Source organism: Numida meleagris, chromosome 2 (genome assembly GCF_002078875.1).
Source record: "Numida meleagris isolate 19003 breed g44 Domestic line chromosome 2, NumMel1.0, whole genome shotgun sequence".
Taxonomy (NCBI): domain Eukaryota; kingdom Metazoa; phylum Chordata; class Aves; order Galliformes; family Numididae; genus Numida; species Numida meleagris.
In genome coordinates, this window is record NC_034410.1 from 5,354,409 (window position 1) to 5,379,176 (window position 24,768).

The 24,768-nt window shown below is 41.4% G+C and overlaps 1 protein-coding gene across 11 annotated transcripts in view; it reads right to left on the bottom strand.

Annotated features, from left to right (window-relative positions):
• The window catches only part of XYLB (xylulokinase), a 134,708-nt gene that overhangs the window by 49,601 nt on the left and 60,339 nt on the right, over positions 1 to 24,768 (bottom strand). For 7 of the 11 annotated variants that reach the window (XR_002435424.1, XR_002435423.1, XR_002435422.1 and 4 more), the window contains exons 16-18: positions 18,793 to 18,851; positions 13,000 to 13,087; positions 11,014 to 11,108 (exon numbers count right to left, since the gene is read on the bottom strand). Coding sequence is in view for 5 of the 11 variants with exons in the window: in XM_021387898.1 (XP_021243573.1) it covers positions 11,014 to 11,108; positions 13,000 to 13,087; positions 18,793 to 18,851 (242 nt within the window). In the remaining 6 variants the exon portion in view is untranslated. Of the gene's footprint in view, positions 1 to 1,835; positions 2,578 to 11,013; positions 11,109 to 11,186; positions 11,322 to 12,999; positions 13,088 to 18,792; positions 18,852 to 24,285; positions 24,347 to 24,768 lie in introns of those variants that run through there. The other 4 variants (XR_002435425.1, XM_021387901.1, XR_002435426.1 and 1 more) reach the window with 4 other exon arrangements.

Below are 24,768 nucleotides of genomic sequence, written 5' to 3' on the forward strand. Positions count from 1 at the left end.
AGGAAACAGCAGTTAATGCTAACATGGGACACATCAGAGAGCCCCAGCCCAGCCCAACATGACTTAACATGGCTGGAAATGGACACATGTGGCCCCTGTGCAATGCAGCCTTGAACACAAAGAGCTCAGACCCAGAGAGCTGCTAAACAATCCAGGCTATACCCTACTAACAACACTGTTAAGAGCCAATAATCTATACATTGCAGCAAAAAAAAAGAAAAAAAAGCCCTTATGCCTTACAGTCCTGTGATACAAGCTGGGAAACACGAGCTTTGAGCTTCTTCAGCTAAGTGGGAGTTGAGCTGAATGTCCCATTTCAAGGGCAAAGCCACAAAGCTGCATGAGGCATCAGTCTTCCCACTCCAGTGACCCAGCTGAAGAAACTGTTGCCAAAACTGGGCAAACCTAAAACACTTCTGAATCTTTTCACTCTGTGGTTTAACCCTGATGACAAACTAGTCACCAGGCACAGTTAATGACTACTGATGACAAACCAGCAGGCATTGCTTAACTCGCATTAACACATTTTTCCCAACCTCTCTACAGCTTTGCTCAATGACAAAGCAAGTGTTGAGGATGGAGGCCTGTGAGAAGCATCATATGTTTTAGCACTGTACCTTGAGACCCTGAAACAATAAGCACATGAAAGAGTACACATAAATGTGTATTTACAATGTCATCTTTTAAAGAAATTGCTTAAAAGAAACTCACTTTAGAAACTCAGAAAGGTAATTCTTGACCTTGTTGAGTAATCTTGCTAATATCAAGAGAAGTTAGAATTATTGATTCGTGAACAGAAATGGCACCATTAGTACTCACAGTGAAGCACTTCAATAGAAAAGGGAGCAAAGCAGGAACGTGCCCATTCCCCACCACACGTGAAGCAAGTCACTGCTAGGGGGTACCACTTACTGCAGCAATGCAGCAGGGACAGAGAAAGAACTCTTAACTGCTGTTACATGAAGAGTAGGAGGTTGAGTCACTTGCCTCTGGCAGGGACATGGTCCAGTTCTCAAGTCATAGAATCATAAAGGTTGGAAAGACCACTAAGATCACTAAGTCCAACCATCAACCCATCCCCACCATGCCCATTAAACCATGTCATTCAATGCAACATTTACCCTTTTCTTGAAAGCCTCCAGGGACTCCACCACCTCACTGGTCAGCCTGTTCCAACACCACACCGTGCTCCATAAACAGATCCTCTACTCCCTACAACACCCTGCTTTACTCCCAAAGCACACTACAACTTCCACAAGAACTGAAGAAAGGCTTCAGAAAGACTTTCATTAACCTATTTTATTCCTAGAAGAAATTTTATCCTAAGGGAAAAATACTGGCACTGTAGAATAGTGCCATAAAGTGTTCCCACTTGCGCAGGGTGATTTAGGTTTTTTACTTAAATTCTGTGACTTCCATACATCTCTGCAGGAAGGTGTCTGGGGCTGTATTTTTTCTAAGATTTTCCTTAGCTAGTGTCTACTTAATCTGGACTGAGGAGTAGCATCAAGGCAAGACAGCCACCAGTTCTGCTCAGCATCCCCAAGAAAGAAATGATATACTGATAGTATAAAAAAAAAAAACAGTGACCTTCATGCCCTATTAGGAGGAGAGTCCTATTTCTGCACTCACACTCAGCATGAAACAAAGAACTTCATGGCCATGACTCCTGAAGGAGGAAGAGAAAGCAGCATAACCACAAACAAGCATGCAGATGGAACCAACTCTTTACGAAATGGAATGAAAATGTATAAAACATGTAAAACATTCTATGTTTGATTCTCATTTTCATCTTTTCAGAACTAACGTCAAATAAAACATTGACCGACTATGCCTGCATCTCATAGGGTAAATTTAATGTAGTGCCTTTGCAATTTCCACAATTTATAAAATCCAACATCGTGCTTTTTCACACAGCAGATTTTCCATAGCATCATGTGACAAGAATCTCCCTTCTCTGAGGATCCCAGCAAGCATTCAAAAACTTTAATCAGGTGGAACTGAATATGCTTATGCTTTCTGTTGGTTTTACGTAAGCACAGATTAAGAAGAAATAAATTATACTTGTGCTGAAAGATAATTTCAAAATACGTTAGCGAAAGGGGTCACAGAACGAAGATACTGAACTAGGTGGGTATGTAGAGAGCCCAGTGCACGAACACATGGAATCAAAGCTCACAGAGACAAGCAGAGTGATTTATACATATAATGGACCTGATGTGATCGTCCAGATATTCCAAAACAGCAAGCACCACTTGAAAAGTATCAAAAAACCTGAAGTCACAAACACATAGAACAATGATTTTTTTTTAATTAGGTTTTCAATCATAATGCAACTTTTTCCATCAGCATACTCAATCTCAGCCATTTAAAAATGATTTGTCTACAAAGAGGAACAAAATGATTTAAAGAACTCCTCTAAATTCTGAGCAAATCTCTCCTGATCTCCTTGGGAGCCCACTCTGCAGCCAAATCATAAATTTTGTTTGCTTGTTATTTTGCAAGACAAGAGGAGGTTGGGCTGTAGATCACCTTCTGCTCAAGCTCCGCATATCTTCTCAGAAGTGGACGATACAGCTAAAAGGGAAAAAGAAACAAGTGTCTAGATTGAAAAATTAGATTTTTAAATCATGCTGCAGTTAAAAATATCTTCAGACCTGAAGAAGTAGCATTGTCATAGGCAACTGCAGGTTTGAGGTTTCTTTTCTCAATTTGCTTGAGAAAATGCTGCAGTGTCTTCCACCTTCAAATGTCACCGTCCTTTTTACCATCTCCTTTACAGCCTAATTTTATGACACACACAAGTTGTTCTTATTGTGATTGTATTCTTGCTATAAGCACAAGTCATTGCTTCCAGAGGAAGCAGCTCTGCTAAAGTCACCTCTCCAAATCGGCCATGCCCCCTCAGTAATAGCAGTCCTAACTACCCAGGCAGAACTCCTGTCCTTGCCTCCCTCCGCTACCTTAGGACAGATCACTGCCTCTGTTCCCTCCTCCTCTGCCTTGCTAATGAGCCCCTGCCACCCCCTACCACAGTGTAATGCCACTGTCAGAAAGGCCAATATGCAGACCAGGGCTTTCTAAAAGACACTTCCCACCCCTCTCATAAGCCCATATCTCCTTTAGCATGTCTCCGTTACACTTTCCCACCCCATAACCCTTCCCATCCACAATGTGCTCCGTGGCCTGGCTCCTCGCGCTATAAACCCAGGGACAAACAAAGACTCAGCTTATCTCCACAGCCACACGGAACATCTGAGCAACTTTTTCCTATTTCCTTATCCAGAATCCGCCGGGGATTTTTAGATCAGGATTGTTACAGCCGTGAAAAGCAAAATCAAGAATCAAACATATTCAAAACTCCAGACTGAAGCATGCTCTATGCTTTTAGATGTGGGCAAGATCCATGCTGGAATTTGCTTCATTCACTACTTTTTTTTTTCTCCTTTTTTTCTTCTGTTTCAAATTCATCACAGGACATATCTTAGAAGATGAACTACTTGTACGTGACTAGCTTACATAGAAGAAATCCCAAATAATGTCTAGCCCTCCTGTAGGCTGCAACCTAAAACTATACTCCTTCCAGATCTGGGAGATACACCTTCTTCCTTACCCCTATGTCTAATTTTAATTGTCCATCCAATAAAATCAGAAATTAATGCTATGCCAGGACAGCTTCGCTCAATTGCTGGCACTAGCACAAAGAGAGGACTGCCAGGAGCCAGTGTGGAGCTGGTACAGCCTCGAGCAGTCCTTAGGAGGATGCCATAAGGTCATATCCCTGCTACAATGAATCCTACGGGCCGCCAGTCTAGTCTACAAGCCCCCCGCACTGATGTTATTCATAATAAGGGCAGTCTCGCTCCTGGCTCCAGGTTCAGAGAGGTTATAAAGCCATAATGAATCATATCCAGTAAACTGAATTATGGCTTTCATCAATAAGTGAGATCCAGCATTTAAATGCATTTTATCCTTTTCCAGATAAGAGCCACAGCCAGCAACCGTATATGCATGAAAAAAATCAGGAGGGAGATGTTTCAAGTGCAAATGGTGAGGCTGCAGGAAGAGGCAGTGCTGTTCTCATGCATTTTATGTACAGTCCTGCAGTGGCCTCAGTATCCGTACCTGTCATTTTAGAATCATGGAATCATTTGGAACAGGTTGCCCAAGGAGGTTGTGGATGGCCCGTCCCTGGAGGCATTCAAGGCCAGGCTGGACGTGGCTCTGGGCAGACTGGTCTAGTGGTTGACGACCCTGCACTCAGCAGGGGGGCTGAAACTCGATGATCATTATGGTCCTTTTCAACCCAGGCCATTCTATGATTCTGTGATTAAGGCTGGAAAAGACTTCTAAGATCATCTAGTCCAACTGTCCACCTACCACCGATACTGACAATATTTTCTTGGTTGAAAGAAAAAAATCAACAAGTCTTTGCACAATTTTCTCATCTAGGAAATAGAGAGTTAGCATTTTGTTCTTGTGCTTCAGCTGATGGTGAAACATTCAGTTCTTGTTCCCCCCTACCAAATGGAAAGCTTCAGTCAGAACAGCAAAACCTGGACTCAGTGCTTTGTTCCCACTTTCCCTGCAGAAGGTGAGTGACTTATGGATACATCCTGCAGAACAAGCCTGTTCTGATCAACTCCTCCCTTTCACCAACAAACAAGATGTTGCAGCAGTTAAAGCACCTTTCTGCAACAGATTAAGCATACCAAGGGGAAAATAAGCAGCATCTAGAGCAAGCAGAAACAGACTCTGTTCTCTAGCCAAGGCCTCATCAGGACACTGTTCTCAATCTATTTCGCAGTGATTAACAGTCTTACACTTGACACTCAGAAACAGAGAAACCTGCTCAGTCCTAACTCTGTATCAGACTAACTCAGTGATCTTGGGAAGACGCTTAACACAGAATCATTAAGGTTGGAAAAGATCTCTAAGATCATCTAGTCAGACCTCAGCCCACCCTCACCATGTCCAATGACCATAACCCTCCGTCTCACATCTCTGGGGTTCTGAAATACCTCCAGGGACAGTGACTCCATCACCCCTTGGGCAGCCTGTGCCAGTGCAGCACCACTGTTTCTGACTTCTTCCTAATATTCAACCTGAACTTCCCCTGACACAACTTGAGGCCATTCCGTCATGTCCTACCACTGTTACCTGGGAGGAGAAGCCGACCCCCACCTTGCTATAACCTCTTTTCAGGCAGTTGTAGAGAGTGATAAGGTTTCCCCTGAGCCTCCTCTTCTCCAGATTGAACAATCCCAACAAACGTATCCACACCCCAGCTCCTCTTCTCTACAGAGCAGTGATACCAAGGTCCATGGAGACTTACACAGATTATGGAGTTAACAAATAAAAACCACTACTATTATTAAGTGCCACATGGCTCAGCACGCCATTTCTAACTGATTACGTGGGGGCCTTGGGTGTTCAGTGAAGCGCACATACATATTCTTTTCATGTTCCCAAAGAATATTCTTGCTCCCATTTCTGCTAAATATGCACATCAGAATACACAAAATACTAAGCAGGCAACCACCGCTATGCTGGGAGTATCGGTATGTCAAACAAAAACGGCTCTTTTATTCACTGAAGCATTTATAATCAAGCTTCGCTATTTCTTCCTTCGCTATTCTGTAAATCTGAAAAAGCCTAAGAACTTCTCCACAAAGATCCAGCACAGCAGAGCTGCATGGGTAAGTGTGCTCGGCTCCTGAGAAAGGCGGCTCCTTATTACTTACCCAGGAGCGCTCTTACAAAATACACAACAGCACATTCACTAGAAGGCTGGGATGTATTATTGTTAATACATCACACTAAATTAAAATGTGTTCAAATAAATGAACAGTCACATTTACTGATAACAGCTCCTTTTCCTGTTTATTGGACTTAAGCACTTAGCTCGCTAATTGACAAAATTCAGGCATTTGCAATAACCTTCCCAGCCGTTGGTGTAAATGGATGCTGTGTTTTGTGCCACCTGAAAAAATGCAAACAAACCACAACAACAAAAAATCAGGACCATTTCTTGTACCCTATTTCTGTTCATTTGAGGGTTAAAAAAAAAAAGCAGCACAGTTCAGAGGGCTAACACAAAGTTTTAAATTCCTCTTCATTAGGGAATTTGGCTGTGACACCATCAGTGTATCATGGCTGGTAAGCACAGCGGTGCTCCAAGCCTTTCATACACAGTGTTTTCCATAGCAGCTTGACACCAGCTGAAGTTTGGGACCGAAGCAGCACAGCTCCCAGGAAGCACACGCAAAAAAACCAAACTGCTTTATGGAGAACCTGGCCTGAGCGCACACAGCTGTGTTTGTGAAAGATCTCTCCACATCTGCTGTGGCTGAACCGCCCCTGCAGAACCTCGGCAGCTCCTCCTAAGCCATTCCAGGAGCCTTTTTCCTGAGGCAATTATATAGATTTATTTTTCTAATTGAGGTCCAAAGGGAATAAAGAACACTCGGTGGTGCATAAAAACTCAAGAACATAAATTCCTTCTCTGTCATAGCCTCAAACCTAATATATCAGACCATGATATTTAGCAAAAGTAATTACATGTATCACAACGTGAACCTTATTATTGTCCATAATTTAATTGTCCTTGCTATATTATGGCCTTTCCTCCTGCTTATGTCTATAGCCCACTCTGCAACACTCGCAGTATTCTGATGGCTTCATTTACAAACACTGAACTTCACTCCTGGGACAACTTGGCCACACTCCGACAATCCCACAAATAAATAAAAAAGTAATGGCACAGATCACATTATAACAGAGAATAACTTGCCTCGCCTGGAAAATCTGTGCAGATAAATGTTACCTTGCACTCTGATCTAAATCAAGTGCGTCATCCTCATGTTTTATCTCACCATAGTGCCAGCCTATGAACTCGGAGCTGTTACCACTCCTCTATACTATGCTTACAACAATGGGACTTTGCCCCTTCCATTCTACACGAGTGAAACCAGCTATATATTATTAGAGCAAGTGACAATCCCACAGATCCTTCTGTCTCCTGCAATGCTACGTTAGCAAATGATTGCAGCAAATCAAAATTTACAAATTACAAAGATGATGCTGATGATTCTCTAATTTTAATCTACCCAAGTACATTTAACCTACCCTGAATAGATTAAAATTAATCAGTCCCTTGCAAACACTTGCTACTTTCGATAGGTTCCTTTTTCTTTCTTTAAACTAAATTCAAATTTCTTCAGTATCAGAGATTTGCTGAAGAAATCAAGAGATACAGATATTTTATTTTAAAATTGTAGCAGTTGTTCACCTTCTTTAACACAAAAATAATATGTTTAGGGCAGAAAGAATATTATAGTGTCCAGAAATACCCTGAAGACAACTCCAAGGAACCACACCCCAGTTGTCCCTTTATTTCACATCTTCATTCTGTAAGCATATCTGAAACAGTTTAATAGGTTGAAAATTATTGGCTACCCAAATCACTTTAATCTAACTTTCATCAATACCGATTATCATATTTCCATATTTGTATTATTATTATCTGCTTTGCACTACATTAGCAACCTAAACCAATTTTAGAAAACATCCCATCCCCCAGAAATCTCATTCAACAAAAATACAATTATTTTACATCAATAAACAGGTCATTATAACTTTCCTGGGTAATAGGGTCACTTCTATAAACCTGCACGCTTACAAAGCACATCCCCAAAGTCAGGAAAACCTGTTAGGCCTGCATTTTTCCTTCTTTAATGTTTGCAGAATTGATACATCTCAATAGGGTCAGTAATGCCATCAAAGATTATATATCCAGAGGTAGTGAACTGTGTCATGCCTTCTCCCTGCAAAACCCTATAAAGCATTACAATAAATGTGGCACTATGTTATAGGTACGTGGTTTGTATAAAAACAAGTGACCAACTTCACATAATCATGTTCCCTCTCTTGCTTTTTTGCTTAATTAAACAAGAAGCCAACCATCTCCGTTTTAACAGATTGCTAGAATAGAGCCGAATTCTAATGCCATAATAATAGATTCTTTGTCTGTTAATGTATATTCATTGCTCTGCAATCTCCTGGTCATTTCTGTCATGCTTAGTGTTTCTGATTAATCTTTTTCCTTGGGGGATGAAAAGACTCCAGAGAGGTTAGATGACTTAAACATTTGTTATTCTGAAAATACGGAAAAAAAAAAAAAGGAATTCATTAGGTTAACCCACAGATGATAACTTCAACTAGCCTGCTTAAGTCATGACCAAAGGTTATCACCACAGTGGTTACCTCCAGAGGTTACCTCCAGAGGTGTCTACAGAGTTATAAATAAGCTCAGGGTGCAGGAGCCTCCACACCCTACAAAATATACTGTGAAATCATCTTCAGCTGAAGTGTCAGCCACAGAGAGGGATTTGTCCTCCTTAGGATGGTCTCTTCCAGGCAGGGCAGTCTGCTATAGCATGAAGTCACATTTTTTGCCAGACAACTTGCAACTTATGGGACTTCAGTTTATACTAACTACTAACTCATCACACATTCTACGTTTCCCATCTTGTGACTTCATTTTACCTGCCCGTCAGCTTAATTGAACCAGAAGAATTGTTTTGTGTGCCCTGCCCTCCCTTTATGAAATTACACTCATTATCACAAACGATCATTTGGCAATCAAAGAAACAATTCTTGCATGTTGTGTTCCTGGAAAGTTCTGACATGTGCATAGGCCTTGGCACCAAAGAGGCTACGTCAAACTGCTGCATCTAACCTCTGTCTATAGGAGGTTTACCTCCTTCTAAGAATGTAGCACACGTTGCCTCCAACCTACACCAGGAAGAAAGGACAAAACCAGACCAGACTGCTGTGTTACGATCTGTTTTTTCTCCACTCTGCCAAGATTTAGCTGTAGCTGTCCAGAAAATGTAGGGAAGCGGTCCAGGCAATTTTCACATTGGTTAGCCAGATTCTTTCAGAAGAGCTCCTCGGTGAGACAGAACCTAACCTCAGGATGACTTTGAAGTTTATAAAAAGAACCGTCATTTACGTGAAAGCCCCTAAACTCAACAGAATGAAATTGGACGGACAGGGAGCTGCAGCTCTGTAAGAAACAGAATCAAACTGACTCATCACATTATGAATTTTTACTGCACCGTTCATGCTAACACACTGTATTACTGACAGGCCCTCTGGCTTTCTGCAGTTTCACAGCCATGAAACTAGCCAGGGAATCCACCATCAGCTGTAAAATTATAAGACAGGAAGAAAAAAATTGGTGTGGAATACGTAATTGCAAGAAGCAGCTCTTAATGGAATGAAGCTGGCAAGCTAAGCTGAAGCACAGGAACAGTTATTCCTTTGCACGCTGCTCAGCCACTGCCTTCTCTATCATTCACTTCTATCTACCAGGGCAATAATTCTCTGCTGTACATCATTTAAAACCAATAAAAAGATGTGCTATGAGAGCCAGGTCTATCCAAGTGGAAAAGGAGAAGAAAAGTATCGAGAGGGAGATAATTAACTCTTTTAGCTTCCAGGCCGTTTTATGCAGACAGTAAAATAGGAAGAGGTAAGTGAATTCCCCACTGGTCTTTCTAGCTAGGCTTGCTGGCCCCTGCAGGGGCACAAGGTGCTTGCTGCTCTTGCAAGGCCTCTGTGAATGACAGCTGTATCCCCTGCCCTTGAGCTTTCTAGCTGAAGCAGCACTGGGGGTCACCAGCAGGTCTCTGAGCACTCTGCACCTCCACCAAAGCATCCTGTCAGCTCTCCTGCAGTGAGCATTTTTTGGGGTACAAGGCAGCAACGTGAGGCTGGATCAGACACCAGGGAGCTGCTCCTGAAGCCCCCACAGGAGCCTCCAGCTGCAACAGATGCGACACAGGCCACTGCTGTTAATTATTTTATCTTTCAGAATGAGGGGGGGGGGGAAGTTGAGTAAATGAGATCAGATCAATCAAGTTTAAATTATTCAATGTCTTAATATTTCTGAAGGGGACTTCTATTCGATTACTGAGCTCCTCCATCTCAGTTAATAATTAAATAATACGCTAGCAGGCACAATGCAGCATGATCATTTCTATTATTACTCATGATGATATCTGGTGCTCCAGTACATATGTAGCTGGGAGTTAGTAGTTTTGGCAGATCATTAATTTCCCAGTTTAAATAAAAGCTTTAAAACCTTGTTGCCTGTAGTTAGGGCATAACCAAACATCATAAATAAAGAGTGTAAGGCTGTCCAGATACACAGCTGAAGATGGAGGTAGACTCACCTTTGCTTATTTAAACTCATATTCTCCAGGAATCTTGCTATGTTGCATTTTTAATTTTTAGCTGGCATTATATTGCAGAAGCTGTTGTAAATTAAGGCCTCTGACATTCGATAGTGAGAGGTACGAGGTAGCACAGGAAAGCCCAAGACAACAAGTCCTTCATGGGCAGGAATGGTGCCATTAGCAATGACTACTTGTTTTGCTTTATACATGGCCCAATAATGCACAAGTTTCACCTTCAGATAAGCCAAAATTCCCAGGATGAGCAAAATACCAGAGGCCTGTGAGTACTGAATTCTCCGGGCTGGCATGTTTTCAGCTGTTCCAACTGAGAGCTACAAGAAAAGGCACAGAACTGCTGCCCACTGTTTAAGATCTGGAAAGCACTATCACCACACCTTTCTCAATGCTGCTGCCTACAAGCAAGTAAAGACTGTTTTGTCAATTACTATCAATTACAACCTGACGCATATTCAGATTCAACCTATTTTATAACTACTTCAGCCTCTTTAGGAAGTCGCTTTTGCTCTCCAATCACACCCCGTTAGGAAAAAAAAAAATCACTTTCTCAGATCTAGGTAGAGCGATCATGCAGATTACAACACCATTACACCAACTACCTCCCCAAATTAAATCAATTTTCACAATAATTAAGAATAGCGCAACAAAGTATTACTTAGATTAATCCATTTCATTAGAAAAATTAGTTTACTACTATATTTTGAAGCAGACAGGAAATGAAAAGAAAAATGACATTCCCAAGCTCGCTCACCTCCTCAGCCCCAGCAGTTGGTGTAACAGCCAATCTGGGCTCTGGTGCTAATTTCACAACATCAGCCAAGGGCACATTTGTCTCAGCTACAAGTCCTGCAATGAGAATCACAATCCTGATCAATGCAAAAAGCAAGATGAGGGATGTGCCTCGACTCCCTGGCAAATTAATACCTTATATTGATCTTCCCCGGTCAGGTCAGCATTCAGGATTGAAGGATAAACGGCGAAAAATCTTACATTCCAGTGCACTAGCCTGGGAAGTGGGGATGCTGTGATTGAGTTTTTGCCAATCACTCAATGCGTACCCTGGAGAATAGGCAGGCAGCAGAAACGCTATTCAACAATATCAGTAATTATTTATGGTTACAACAATATAGTAAACAGCAAAAGAAATATGCGGAAGCAAGAGATTCAAGGACAAAATGTGACTAAACTAAAAAGGAACTGAAAAGAGTGTCAGGAAAGCATGCTACAAATCATTAAACACATTGATATATAAGGAAGCAGAATAACAGCAGAGTCCTACTACCACAGCATGTTGCTTTGCAAGTGGATCACAGCATTCCAGGAGTTCCATGTTACAACTGTTAAGTACCCCAGGTGAACTGTGGAAAACCCTACTTGTACCCAGGCGTACACTCTAATGCTATAAAGGAGCCACTGCCATCAATATTTCATTTATATTAGGAAGTCTTTGCTTATACTCAATTCCTTTGCCTGGCCAGAAGTGAGTCAGCTGAATACATCAATCAAAAATGCCATTTAGAAACACACAAGGCATGCCCCTGGGGCTTGGCTGGCAGAGCACCTGAGCTAAGGAATCTCTATGACAGCATGGCATCTGAAATTTTCCTTCAAACGCTCTGTCAGCCAAGCCTCAAGATTCCACATGCCAAGCTGTCAGAGGGATTTTATATCTTCCATATATATGAAAAAACTGCAAAAACTTTAATGATGGCTCTACATTGCACTTGCATTCGGAGACAAAAAGTTTGCCTGTAGCATTATGCACTGGAAAGCTTCTGGGGACTGCTGAAGCAGCAGGCAAAGTTTGAGCACAGAATTGGGAGATTTAGCCTCCAAGGTGCAAAAATAGTCCCATTATGGCTTCAAACACACTGATAACCTTACAGTACTGCTTACACTGTCCTGTCATGTTTTGTCCGACAGAATCCCTGTGACTTTTCTGGAAATAAAGCAGAGAACATGCTGTTTGTGTTAAACACTGACTCAAACTTTTGGCTGCGCTGCTTTCAAATGCAAGAGAGCATGTAGTCTTCAGATGCTATAATGTGACAGCAGAACTTGCTTCTAAAATAACAACTTGGCTGATTTTTCCTGATGACTGATGTTATCTTTTCCATGCTTGAGCAACGGCATGGATCTTATATGAACCTTTACAGAAGGTACCCATTTCTGATTTAGTGGGCATGGTGGTGATGGGTTGGTGGTTGGACTAGATGATCTTAGGGGTCTTTTCCAACCTTAGTGATTCTCTGATTAAGGGCCAAATCCTAAAGCTTCTACATATATGTATATATATATGTATATCGTATGTCTTGATGTTTAAAAGCTGGAAGATATATATAGGTTTAGCAACATTAACTTGGCCAGCAATATTCCTGGACTTCTCCCAGCCCTCTTGGATCTTCTCTGCTAAGGACTGATCTTTTGTTTGGTTTGACCATTTCAGCCACTCACATGGTAACACAACACATTAAGCTCCCTGCCAATCTCAGCAGTTTCCAGGCCATATCCCCTGGTTGAGAAGCAGTCACCAGACTTGAATTATAATGTAAACGTTATTCTTGGGCCTGCTCCAAATGTATTAAAGCAACTTCAACCTTGTTTTGACCTCAGTGACCTTCCAGTCAGATTCACCCAGTTTTATTCCCCCATCATTTTCAGTAACGTTAATCCCAAGTATTAACCAACTGAAATTAAAACATCTAGACCACTCAGAAGTATCTTCTTACAGTCTTACCGTGAATTGCTCTGTAAGCACTTCCTAAACAAGCAGAGTTGGCAGTATCGATAGTGTACACTGGTGCATTGAACACATCAGACAGGACCTGGGAAGTATCAGAGCATCAGTTATGCATGTCCATAAAAAAAAAAAATAAGCAATCCCCTATTACTGCACAAGGAAACAGACAAATAATATACACTCCAGCAGAGCATTTGGGTATCCGTGGAAAGAAGTACCGAAAGCAACAGTGAGTCTCCTGAACTTGTGACACAACTGAGTATTGGTAAATCTGACCTAGAGATGCAGCCAGGAGATTAAGTCCCATTTCTCCTCAGATCTCTTTCTTGCAAGTTTAGAGGACTCCGGATTCAAACATCATCTCTCTCACAAGCCCACACAATCCGCCCGTGTCAAAGGCCTGCGTCAGGGATACCATTTGTGAACCCACAACTGATGCCTTTTTTCCTCCATCACATGTATGGCTGACCCAAGCAGAAAGGAAGGAGACAGGAACAAGTCATGGCTCCCCAGTTCTCAACTTTGATAGCATAAAAGCTACAGTCTGCTAAACCAGTTAGTTGTCTTTGCCTCCAGCACTCTTGTTATATTAGGATTAGCAGAAGAATGACACACAAACTGGTCTCGTGGGCTTTACACATACCGGGAGTTTTCCTGCATTTAAGTAATCCTTAGCAGTGAAGACAAAGCAAGGCAGCATGTTCTCAGCTTGGTTTGGCAGTACAAAGAAAATAATACAGGCAAAGAATCTGTTATGATATCCGACAGATACTAAGTTATTCCACCATGCACTATTCCACCCACTGCACTGAAATCTACACCAGCATCTCGCATTTGCTGAGTGTACGCACTCTTCCTCACACTGCAGGTTTAAGAAAATAGATACTGTGGAAGGAAAATGAAGACAAATTTGGACAAGGACATAAGAGATTAAAGACTACTTTACTGAAAATATTTTCAACTTATTGATTCCAAATTAAACAGATATTTTGGTTTCATATCCCCAAAGATTGTAGGTGTCCCTCAAACCACACAAGAATCACAGAATCATAGAATGGCCTGGGTTGAAAAGGACCTCAAAGATCAAGTTTCAACTCCCCTGCTGAGTGCAGGGTTGCCAGCCACTAGACCAGGCTGCCCAGAGCCACGTCCAGCCTGGCCTTGAATGCTTCCAGGGATTGGGCATCCACAACCTCCTTGGACAACCTGTTCCAGTGCATCACCACCCTCTGTGTGAAAAACTTCCTCCTAGTACCTAACCTAGATCTACCCTGTCTTAGTTTAAAACCATTCCCCCTTGTCCTGTCACTATCCACCCATATAAAAAGTCATACCCCCTCCTGTTTATACACTCCCTTCAAGTATTGGAAGGCCACTTTGAATTCTCCCTGGAGCCCTCTCCTCACCAAGCTAAACAAGCCCAGTTCCCTCAGCCTTTCTTCATAGGAGAGGTGCTCCAGCCCTCTGATCATCTTGGTGGCCCTCTGAACTCGTTCCAAGAGCTCCACATCTTTCTTGTGCTGGGGGCCCCAGGCCTGGACGCAGTACTGCAGATGGACCCTCACAAAAGCTGAGTAGAGGGGGAGCACCACCTCCCTCTCCCTGCTGGCCACTCCTCTTTTAATGCAACCCAGAACATAGTTGGCCTTCCAGGCTGCCAGCGCACACTGCTGGCTCACGTCCAGCTTCTCATCCACCAGGACCCCCAAGTCCTTCTCCACAAGGCTACTCTCAAGGAGATCTTCCCCAGTTTGTATAAATACCTGGGAGTGCCCCAGCACAAGTGCAGCACCTTGCATTTGGCCTTGTTGAACCTCATTATGTTCACACAGAACCACTTCTCCAGCCTGTTCAGGTCCCTCTGGATGGCTTCCCTTCCCCCTGCTGTATCAACCTCACTGCTCAGCTTGGTGTCATCTGCAAACTTCCTGAGGGTGCCACTGGCTATGTCATTGATGAAGATGTTGAAGAGCACTGTTCCCAAGACTGACCCGAGGGACACCACTTGTGACCGGCCTCCACCCTGACACAGAACCACAAGCACAACCCTTTGGCTGCATCCAGCCGACCAGTTCTTAATCCATCAAACAGTCCATCCCTCAAATCCATACCTCTCCAACTTAGAGAGAACGACGTGGTGAGGGACCATATCAAAGGCTTTGCAGAAGTCCAGGTGGATGACATCCATTGCCCTTCTCCCATCCACTGATGCCATCACTCCGTCATAGAAGGTCACCAGATGGGTCAGGCAAGATCTGCCCTTGGTGAAGCCACGCTGGCTGTCTCAGATCACCTCTTTGTCACGTATATGCCTTAACATAGCTTCTAGGAGGATCTGCTCCATGATCTTCCCAGGCACTGAGGTGAGGCTCACCAGCCTGTAGTTCCCCGTGTCTTCCTTTCTCTCTTTCTTAAAAATGGCAGTAATGTTTCCCTTTTTCCAGTCACCAGGGACTTCACCGGACAGCCATGACTTTTCAAATATTATGGAGAGCGGCTCGGCAACCACATCAGCCATCTCTCTCAAAACCCTAGGATGGATATCATCCGGCCTCATGGACTTATATACATTCAATTGCATGAGGAGGTCTCGGACTTGTTCCACTGTTACAGTGGGATGGAATCCTCCCCCAAAACCCCCACCTAGAGGTTCAGGGTCTTGGCAGATGTGGGAAGCCTGACCACCACCAAAGTCTGAGGCAAAGCACTCACTGAGCACCTCAGCTTTTTCTATGTCTGAGGAAACCAGCTCAGCAAGTAGCAATTCAGATTTAACTTGCCATGCATTCTATTACTTTTACCGAAGTGTATCACCTGATTTACATCAGTATATAAAGAATTAAAATAAGGTCACAGTGTCCACGAATACAAACCATTCAGATTTGTGACCAGCAAAACCCAACCCAGGGATTCACAACCCTGCTGATCATAAAATAGAATCACAGAATCACTGAGGTTGGAAAAGACCTTCAAGATCATCCAGTCCAATCATCCACCAATCACCAATATTTCCCACTAAACCATATCTCTCAGTACAACATCTAAACATTTTTTGAACATCTCCAGGGTTAGTGACTCCACCACACCCCTGGGCAGCCCATTCCAGTGTCTGACCACTCTCTCAGAGAAGTATTTCCTAACATCCAACCTGAATCTCCCCGGCACAACTTGAGGCCATTCCCTCTAGTCCTGCTAGTTACACGGGAAAAGAGGCTGACTCCCACCTCACCACAACCTCCCTTCAGGCAGCTGTAGAGAGCAATAAGGTCACCCCTGAGCCTCCTCTTCTCCAAACTAAACAATCCCAGCTCCCTCACCTGCTCCTCATGAGGCTTATGCTCCAGACTCCAAACTACTGGCTGGGCCTGACCCCCCAGTTGTCTCACACATGCTGTGTCATATCCCTCAAGATGGGGCCCAGGGGTCATCATGGGCCCCAGGTCTTCTTAGAAGATGACTAAGGAATTCAATTCATATATGCTACAGTAAGAACGGTATGCAACATTTTTTAAGGGATTTTGTCTCCTCTGAAAGTTTGAGGGATATCTGCAAATAAAAACCTTAGATAATCACACATTTTGGTAATTTGAAACAAAAGCATCTAGTTGCTAATTAGAATCCAATAAAAGCCTCATCTTACACACTTTCTGTGCTCTCTTCTGTTAATACTGCAGCATCAGTATTGCCTAAATTCTGTTAGTAAGCAAGAACTGAGCAAAAAATGAGCTTCAGCGTTAGACAACAAATGGAAAATTAACCACTGTATCCATTAAAAAGCCCTCTGGAAATAAGGTCACAGAGTGCTAGGTTCAAATGTCCATCCTTTTTGTATGGTTTCATCACATTCCCCATCTGTTTCTTCATCTCTTCATCTCACATAGGTTTTCCTTGTCTTATGCTTGAATTGTAAATTCCTTTGGACAACAGAGGCCTTTTGTGTTGCACCTCTACAGAGCCTTATACAGTGCAGCTTTATTCAGAAACGCTAATAATAACTACCTTTTGTGTCACAAGAATATGAAATTAAAATCATTAAAAGTTCATATATTTAGTACATTACTTGAAACCATGATCTCTCTCATGAATAATTTTAAAAGAAACTGTTAAAGGTTTTACTGTTAAAAATATTTCACTGTGTTTCATGTGGTCATTAATCAGGCCTCACATACGTTATAAAAAGCTTCCCAGAATGTTGAAGAAAACTGCTCTGCTACAGCTGTATTTTTTAAAGCACATTTTCCTAAGTTGCCTTCTTTGCTATGTAAAATACAGGAGTTACTGAAAGTTGATTAATTAAATGATACTCTTTTGTAGCCCTGGAACAAATTATCCAAAATTGACCATGATAAGGGTGGAAGCTGTTATTCTTCATGCAACTGATATGGTTTCTGAGGTTTTGATTAAATTAAAAAGGAGGATCCAATTAACTAGTGATTGAATTAAATGGACGACACTGTATTGATCATATTATTTTAAGACACTTCTAATGAGTTTTAAAAGCAGCTCTATTACGAGAGCTACTAGCAAGCACCACAGGAATCACTCTCATGACCACAGATTTTCAGCTACTTCGAAATTACAAGTTACAAAAACATTCCATTCTCAGCCTTCATTCCACAGCAAGGAGACCCCCCCTAGTATCTGAATACTCCTTTAAAAGCAAACATTAATCCAATCTCTTTCTTGACATACTCTTAGTATAACTATTTCAGTGGGGACCAATATTTTAAGTCATTAATCTACCAATTAATTTTCCAAGATCAACTTCTTGAGCAAAATAAGAAAGCAGACGAAGTGACATCTACAGGCAAAACATTCCAAATCTGTCCCTTGTGTCCCAGTCAGCTCTAAATCCTATGGTTCTACAAACACACATTTCAGATTACTTAGGAGAAAGTAAGCCCTTTACTTTTCAACCTCCATTTATTCCAACTCATGTTTTGCAGAACAGCTTACATTCACTTTGTACAACCGTGACTGCCAAAGAATACGGTGTGCAACTGAGGCTGGCCTCAAGACTTTCTACAGCTAATGGAAATGGATTGGCACCCACAGAACACAACTCACCCTGTGGTAACTCCTGTGCCAGGACTCAGCCCAAGGCTAAGACAAGTGTGTTGTTGTATAGATGCCCATCCCCAAGCTCACTGAGCCTTTAGTCAAAGGGAAGCTTGTCGATGCAGTCAGTGGAGTAGCAAAAACTCAGGATATTCCTGGGACAAAGGATCTTAACCAGTGTTAGGTGTGCAGCAACAGCAGCAGATGAGGAAGATGGGAAGAGGGAGGAGAAACTACACAGAAGAAAAGGTGCTCTACTAATATGTGACACAATGCAAATAGGAAATAGATGTTCAAAAACAACAGGGACAGGGTTTAGAGTGGTTTTTCTTTGGTGGTTTTGTTTGGTTTTTTAGGTGTCCAACATCGGGATAATCCCTCTCAGTTATAGCTGAGGTATCTTATCAAGTCTCTTCTTGGTTTCTTTGCTGACTGACTTGACATAAGCAATGAGATCTGGAAATCACCAGTGTTCCAGATAGTGTTTTCATCCATAAAACTAGTGAAGTGTAAATATACATACATATATATATAAAATAAAATAAAGTTCAATACAAAGTTAGCATTCGTCTCCACGATAAAACTGAGGAAAAATCCCAATGACCTGAAGCAGTTCCACAGTCCTATACCCACACTTTCCCATACAGCTGAAGTGATTTGGATTCCGTATTCCGAAACAGAAATGTAGATATTATCGTGTGTTCAGTTTAATGGATTTGATTTTCTGCTTACCTGCAGTATGTTTTTATTATGGGATGCTCCACCAGTAGCCAAAATCCTTGTTTTGGGCACTGCAATGCAAAAGAACACACAGATCAGACTGAAAGTGCATATTGTCCAGATCTGCACTACTGAACCAAGCAATGAGAACAAGGAGGGGGAGTCAGATGGTCTGGGCTCTCTCCCTGTAACTCTAATTTACCATCTGTAAAAAAGAAGATAAGACTAACTACCCACCTTTCCAAGACACATTAGAACACTTACTTAAAAGAGGCAGTATAAGTTTTGCACATTTATTATTATTATAGTGCTATCAAGTCTGGGAGATTTGCAAAAGAGATATTCGGTAAGAAAGGCAGAGTGTTATTATACAATAGCTCTGGTTTGAGGTCAGATTGGTTTGGTTCACAGCTATATATATAAAAACTGACAGGTAACCTTTAAAACCAGCAATATTTTCCAAACTTATCTCCTCACAACGCTCACAATCAGAGTTCACTGAAACCTGAGCATCCCTATATGCTTGAATGACAAGGAAGTGTGTCAGAAGGTAATTAGAGATGGTCTAAATCAATTCAGCAAAATAAAAAATCACATAAATCTTTATCCAATTAAAAATCATAAATCTGGGGGTAGGGAAAAAAAAATCACCCTGCACATTCTTTAGTCTTTATAAGAAATCTACCCTTCCTCATCGTGCTCCTGACTTTCTGTCCGGTGCCTCATTATTTATTTGTGCACATGCTCCTCTGGAGCATGACATCCAACAAGCCATACATCTATCCACAACCACAACTCAGCAAGAGATTACAAGCTTCAGTAGTTCAGGTACCTCACTGAAATTCTTTAAAGATTTAAATTAAATGAATGCATAAATACTTCAATATCTTATATTTTAAAAATAAATCTACACACTTAATTACCCTAATCTATCACAATAATAGCAGCACAGTAACATGATCTATCACAGCAATACCATCACGTACACGCTTCTGAAAGGGGGAATTTTACTGTGATATTATTTTGTTAATTTAACCTCATTTTTAACAAAAGCTGAAAAATATCTTACTTCACGCAAAGCAAACTTGGTCAATTTATACCAAGGCCCTGAACAACTTGTTGTCATTTGTCCTTTCAATTGCTTTAATGGCAAAATCCCCGAAGACAGAATCAGAAATGGAGAAGATGCATCTCACAAAAGGCTCCTCATGATATTTCTTGACCCATAGTGAGGTGCTCAGGTGGAGTCTAAGACCCAGCTCCAGCACTGCATGGAGGACCCTATTTTGCTGATAAATTTAATTTTATTTTCCTCTTTGAAGGATATTCAGTGATGCACAAATTGGGTTTTAAAAGCCATTAGGATCTCTGTCAATGTCAGTAAACAAATAAAACAAACAGCAGAGTGATTCCTCAGGGAAAACAAGTTTCAATTATACCAACACAGAATGACAGATCCCTGCCAAGATTATCACAACAATGTAATAGCACAGAAACCAGTGAAAAATAACTAGTAAGCCTCTGTTCCTAGAAACCAAGCTGAACTCTAAATGATTTGCCTAGTAGTTGCAATTCTGTCTTGCTAAACCTTGCTGCGAATATAAATTCTTGCAGAAGTACCATATCCAGCATGAAAACACATTTCAAAGACAGCCAGCAGGACAGAATTAGAAACAAGCATGTTTGCTACACTTCACAGCAACTCTGAAAGCAAGGACTAAGCCATGCTTACTACCCCTGCCTCTAGGAAGGGGCTTAAGAAGCTGCTGGGCAGTTACCATCAGGAGAGAATGGTGCACAAGACAGAAGGGGCAAAGGCAGGCAGGAATCAAGGGCTGGATAGGAGCATTCTACTCATCACTAGGTTGGAAGATTCAGGTTTTGCTTTATTATATATCTATGTTGTAACTTGGGACATTTCCATATAAATGTGTTACCATACGAACAGCATGGGAAACATTTCAGCGCAAGAGCATGTGGAAATCATTTATGAGCCTGTATTCACCCTACTTTTAGGCAAAGGAGGTATCTCACAAGAGGGGAAATAGAGTTAAATGTAAAGGCGTTAACACACTGATTATCTGCACAATTATCTTTATCCAGACTAATTCTTCTGTGGCTAAACACTAAGAATTATTTCAGTCTACAGCAAACCCGCTTGACAAAAGAAACTGATGTAGATTACGCAGTGAAGTTTCAACTGTTGGTTGGATGTCCCAAGTTCTAGATTGGACCAACTTATGAGTACAAGCACACGTGGATGCAAGCAAAAGAAAAGAAGTCCTACACCGAAGGCATGTCCCACACATGAAGGGCAAAATCGTTAATTTTCCTCAACTAGGATGGTTTGCTTCACTGAAACACATCCCATTGGGTACCAGCTCTGTGAACCTTAGCTATCTCTACCTGACAATAGAACCTGACCCACTGTACTGGTGGGACTGGTCCATCCAGACCATGAGGAAGAGTGACCACAGCGCTCTGCATTCCCAGCAGCAGCTCCGCATATGGCCAGAGCAGGGACAACAGCTTCCTTGGTTGAGTTTCAACAGCAGGTCCCAAAAGAACTGATCTGAATTTGCTGGATTTTATGTTTCTCTCTTATTTCAGTCTCTCCTCTCGAGTGTGGAAAATGCATCGATCACTGATTTCAGGGACTGCCTTTTTAATGCCAATATTGTGCGCTTTACTGAATGGTGGACATTCGCGCTAAGATGTGTAATTGGATACATCTTATAAATAAATAAAGCCCATCAGTTATGTATATGGGGGCATTAACAAAGACACCATTCATCCATCACTAGTGGTGCTCTCAGCCAGCTGTGGGTGAATCTGTCAGGAGCTACCATCTATCCCCCACGGCAATGCACAGAAAGAACTTAAATACAGCATTACTAAAAAAAAAAAAACAACTGTAGCAAACATAATTCAGGAATTCAATTCTCTGACAGTTGAGAGAATCAGTTTAAACATCTTTTAATTAAAAGCTCCTTGCTTCGTACCTAACCAACCCGTTTATTGCCTTCCTATTTAAAATTTGATGATTTTTCAGAGAGCCAATACTGAATTTTAACCCTGTGTAGAAAGCGTTTACAGCTGCACATGGCATGGCATTGTCCTGCAATATGCATCTCTCCCACAGATCTATTACCTGCTGTGGAACACTGTGGTTGATTTAAGGAAATTCAGTTGAAACAGTAATTGTCATGGCTGGGGGAGAGCAGCAGGGAGAAGAGAAGTAAAGTTCACTTACATAGCAAGATCATAGAATCATAGAATGGCTTGGGTTGGAAGGGTCCTCAAAGATCATCTAGTTCCAAGCCCCTGTCAGTGGCTGTTTCACCAACCACTACATCAGGCACTAAATCAGGTTGTCCATGGCCCCATCCAGCATGGCCTTGAGCACCTGAAGGGATGGGGCACAGATAGGAGTACAATGTACTTCCCCAAACAAGACTAAGAAGCCAGCCCACAGCCGGATTGTGTTACTGTTCCCACAGCAAGCACCACTCTGTCTTTCAGAGATCCAGCAAGAAGAACTAGATGATGTTAAAGTTCATCTCCTGGCTCTTGTTTTCAGTCAAAATATTGCTTTCACCAAAAAGCATAAGGGGGAAAAAATCCGTCACTGAGAAGACGGAGAAATTAGTTATTTGTATTATAGACGTTTCAGTGGTCCCAGAAAGACTGTGGTTCCATATGGCTGTATATTAACAAACACAGAACTGATGCCTTTGCAGAAAAGCAAGCAGTTCAAGCAGATGAAGATAAAGAGTAAAGGATGGAGGGGAACAAAAGTTTTAAAAAGTGATAACTCAAAGAGTGTTGCCCAGATGGACTCCGCAAGTGAAACGGTAATCAGCAAGTAACACAGGCAGCCTCTCCTGAGCAACCCAACATCCCCTGTAATGCTCTTGGCACATAACTGTATCTATTCAGAAAAATAATCACATAAGCAATCTCACTTCAATTGGAAGGTTGGTGCTGATGAGTAACACCAAGGAGGCTGGAGGCAGAAATTCACTCTCTTGTTCTAACAGGAATGGGGGCAGATCAGACTGCTAACAGGTGCAGATGTTGACATCAATGGGAAGACTCCTGACCTTAAGGCTTTTGGGTCTGGCTGTATTTCAACTGGGCAGTAAAAACGTGCCTGTATCAGTCCTGACTTTTGATAGCTCATGCACAAAGTCAGGAAGGAGAACCTGAGGATGGAAACTCTTCAACTTTTCCAACTAAATTTCCATTGCTGTGCACAGCCCTGGTTTGTACCCCAAACTCCAGGCGCTTACTGACATTTAAAACTCCTAAAACACATTTCCAAGGCTTCATCCAAACAACTTTATAATGTCTTTCTCATCACAAATGAATCCATAAATAAAACAGAACAATAGAACATGCATTCAAAAAGCAGCTGATTACGCACATGAACCCACGCCAGCTATAAGCATGATTGCAAATAACTGCAATTTACAATTTGTAAGCAACAAGAAAAGTGTCAGCCCCTCCGTTATTTCTGATTAACTCCAAACACTGTAATTTAAAAAAATTTATTTTCTAGCTTTTCATTCAAGAAAAACAAAGCAAGAATACATCATTATTTTGCCTCATTTATAAAACAAATGTTACAAAAATCTTCCTCCTTACATATTAACTCTTCAAAAGCTCACACTAATCATTCTTCTGCAAGTACAGTGAAAATAAGCACCTGCTACATTAGAAAGCTTTCTCATCTGTATCTCTGAAATAGGAAAATATGCAAGATACTGAGTGCCCCTTACATCCCTTCTTATGTGACTTCAAGGATTGGGTCAAAGCCACTTGCTTCTCTGCCTCATTACACTACATTACTTCTGACACCTCCAAGTATTTCATAAAAAAAGGGGGACAAAAAATAGACTGCCACAAACAATAGACAATATCTACATTATTCTTACCTCAATCAGGTAAACTCAAACTCTTTTGGTTTTGTTTTTGTTTGGGTTTTTTTTGTTTCAAAGTTACAGGCCAATACAACTGCCTGAGTGAATAAACTACAAGCTGGAAGCCAAATAATAAAACAAATCCAGCTATCTTTACAGCACTAAAAAGAAGACAGTAATTCTTAAAAGCTATTCAAAGCCCATTTTTTAAAAGACCTTACTTTCACTTTGAAGTGTCAGGTAATTTATTACAGAGAGAAGCAAGCCATATTTGCCATATAGGTTGACCATTTCCTTACTCATAAGCAAAAAAGTTTTCATATTTCATAACGGGCTTTAATTTCATTAGGGGTTTCAATTGCTCAAACTTATGTCATAAATTTTCCAGACATAGAATTTATTTTTAGTTTTCTAAATGCAGTGTCTGGGGAAGAAAAACAACTTCTAAGGATAGAATTGATCATCTGCCTGTAAGGCTACAGCTCTTATCAAACCAGCTCTAACTCAACAGGGGAAAAAAGCCAAGATTTCCTCTGCAACAATGACAAATATGGCTAATATTCTCAACATTTATGCTACTTACATAGATAAAGTCTCTACAATGATGTAGGGGAGAACAGGCATGATTCTTCTTGCTCACTCTTCTGCAAGGCAAGAATAATACCACTAAAATGAGTAGATGTGCACAAACCTAAGTAAAACTGAGTAGAGATGGCATCCACAGCTAAGACCCATAGCAACTGCTAGTGTAGGTCACCTTATGTTCTCAAGCGACAATGTTGACTTCTAATAGCAGAAATCATTCTTCATGAGGATACCAAATTTAGCTTTTCTTGTGCTTCAGTAAGGACAAGCTTTGTATTTCACAACCCAAAGCTTAAAGAGACTAAATCACCGACTCAAACTCCTCATAACCTAGCTAACATCGGATATGAATGTACAAGTATTTTCAAGAAAATAAACAAAAATCTGTACATAAAATAAAATGTTAAAAGAGAATTTAACACTTTACTGCAGATTACCCCAAAACACACACAGTCTAAGGCATACTATAGGAAACAAAAAA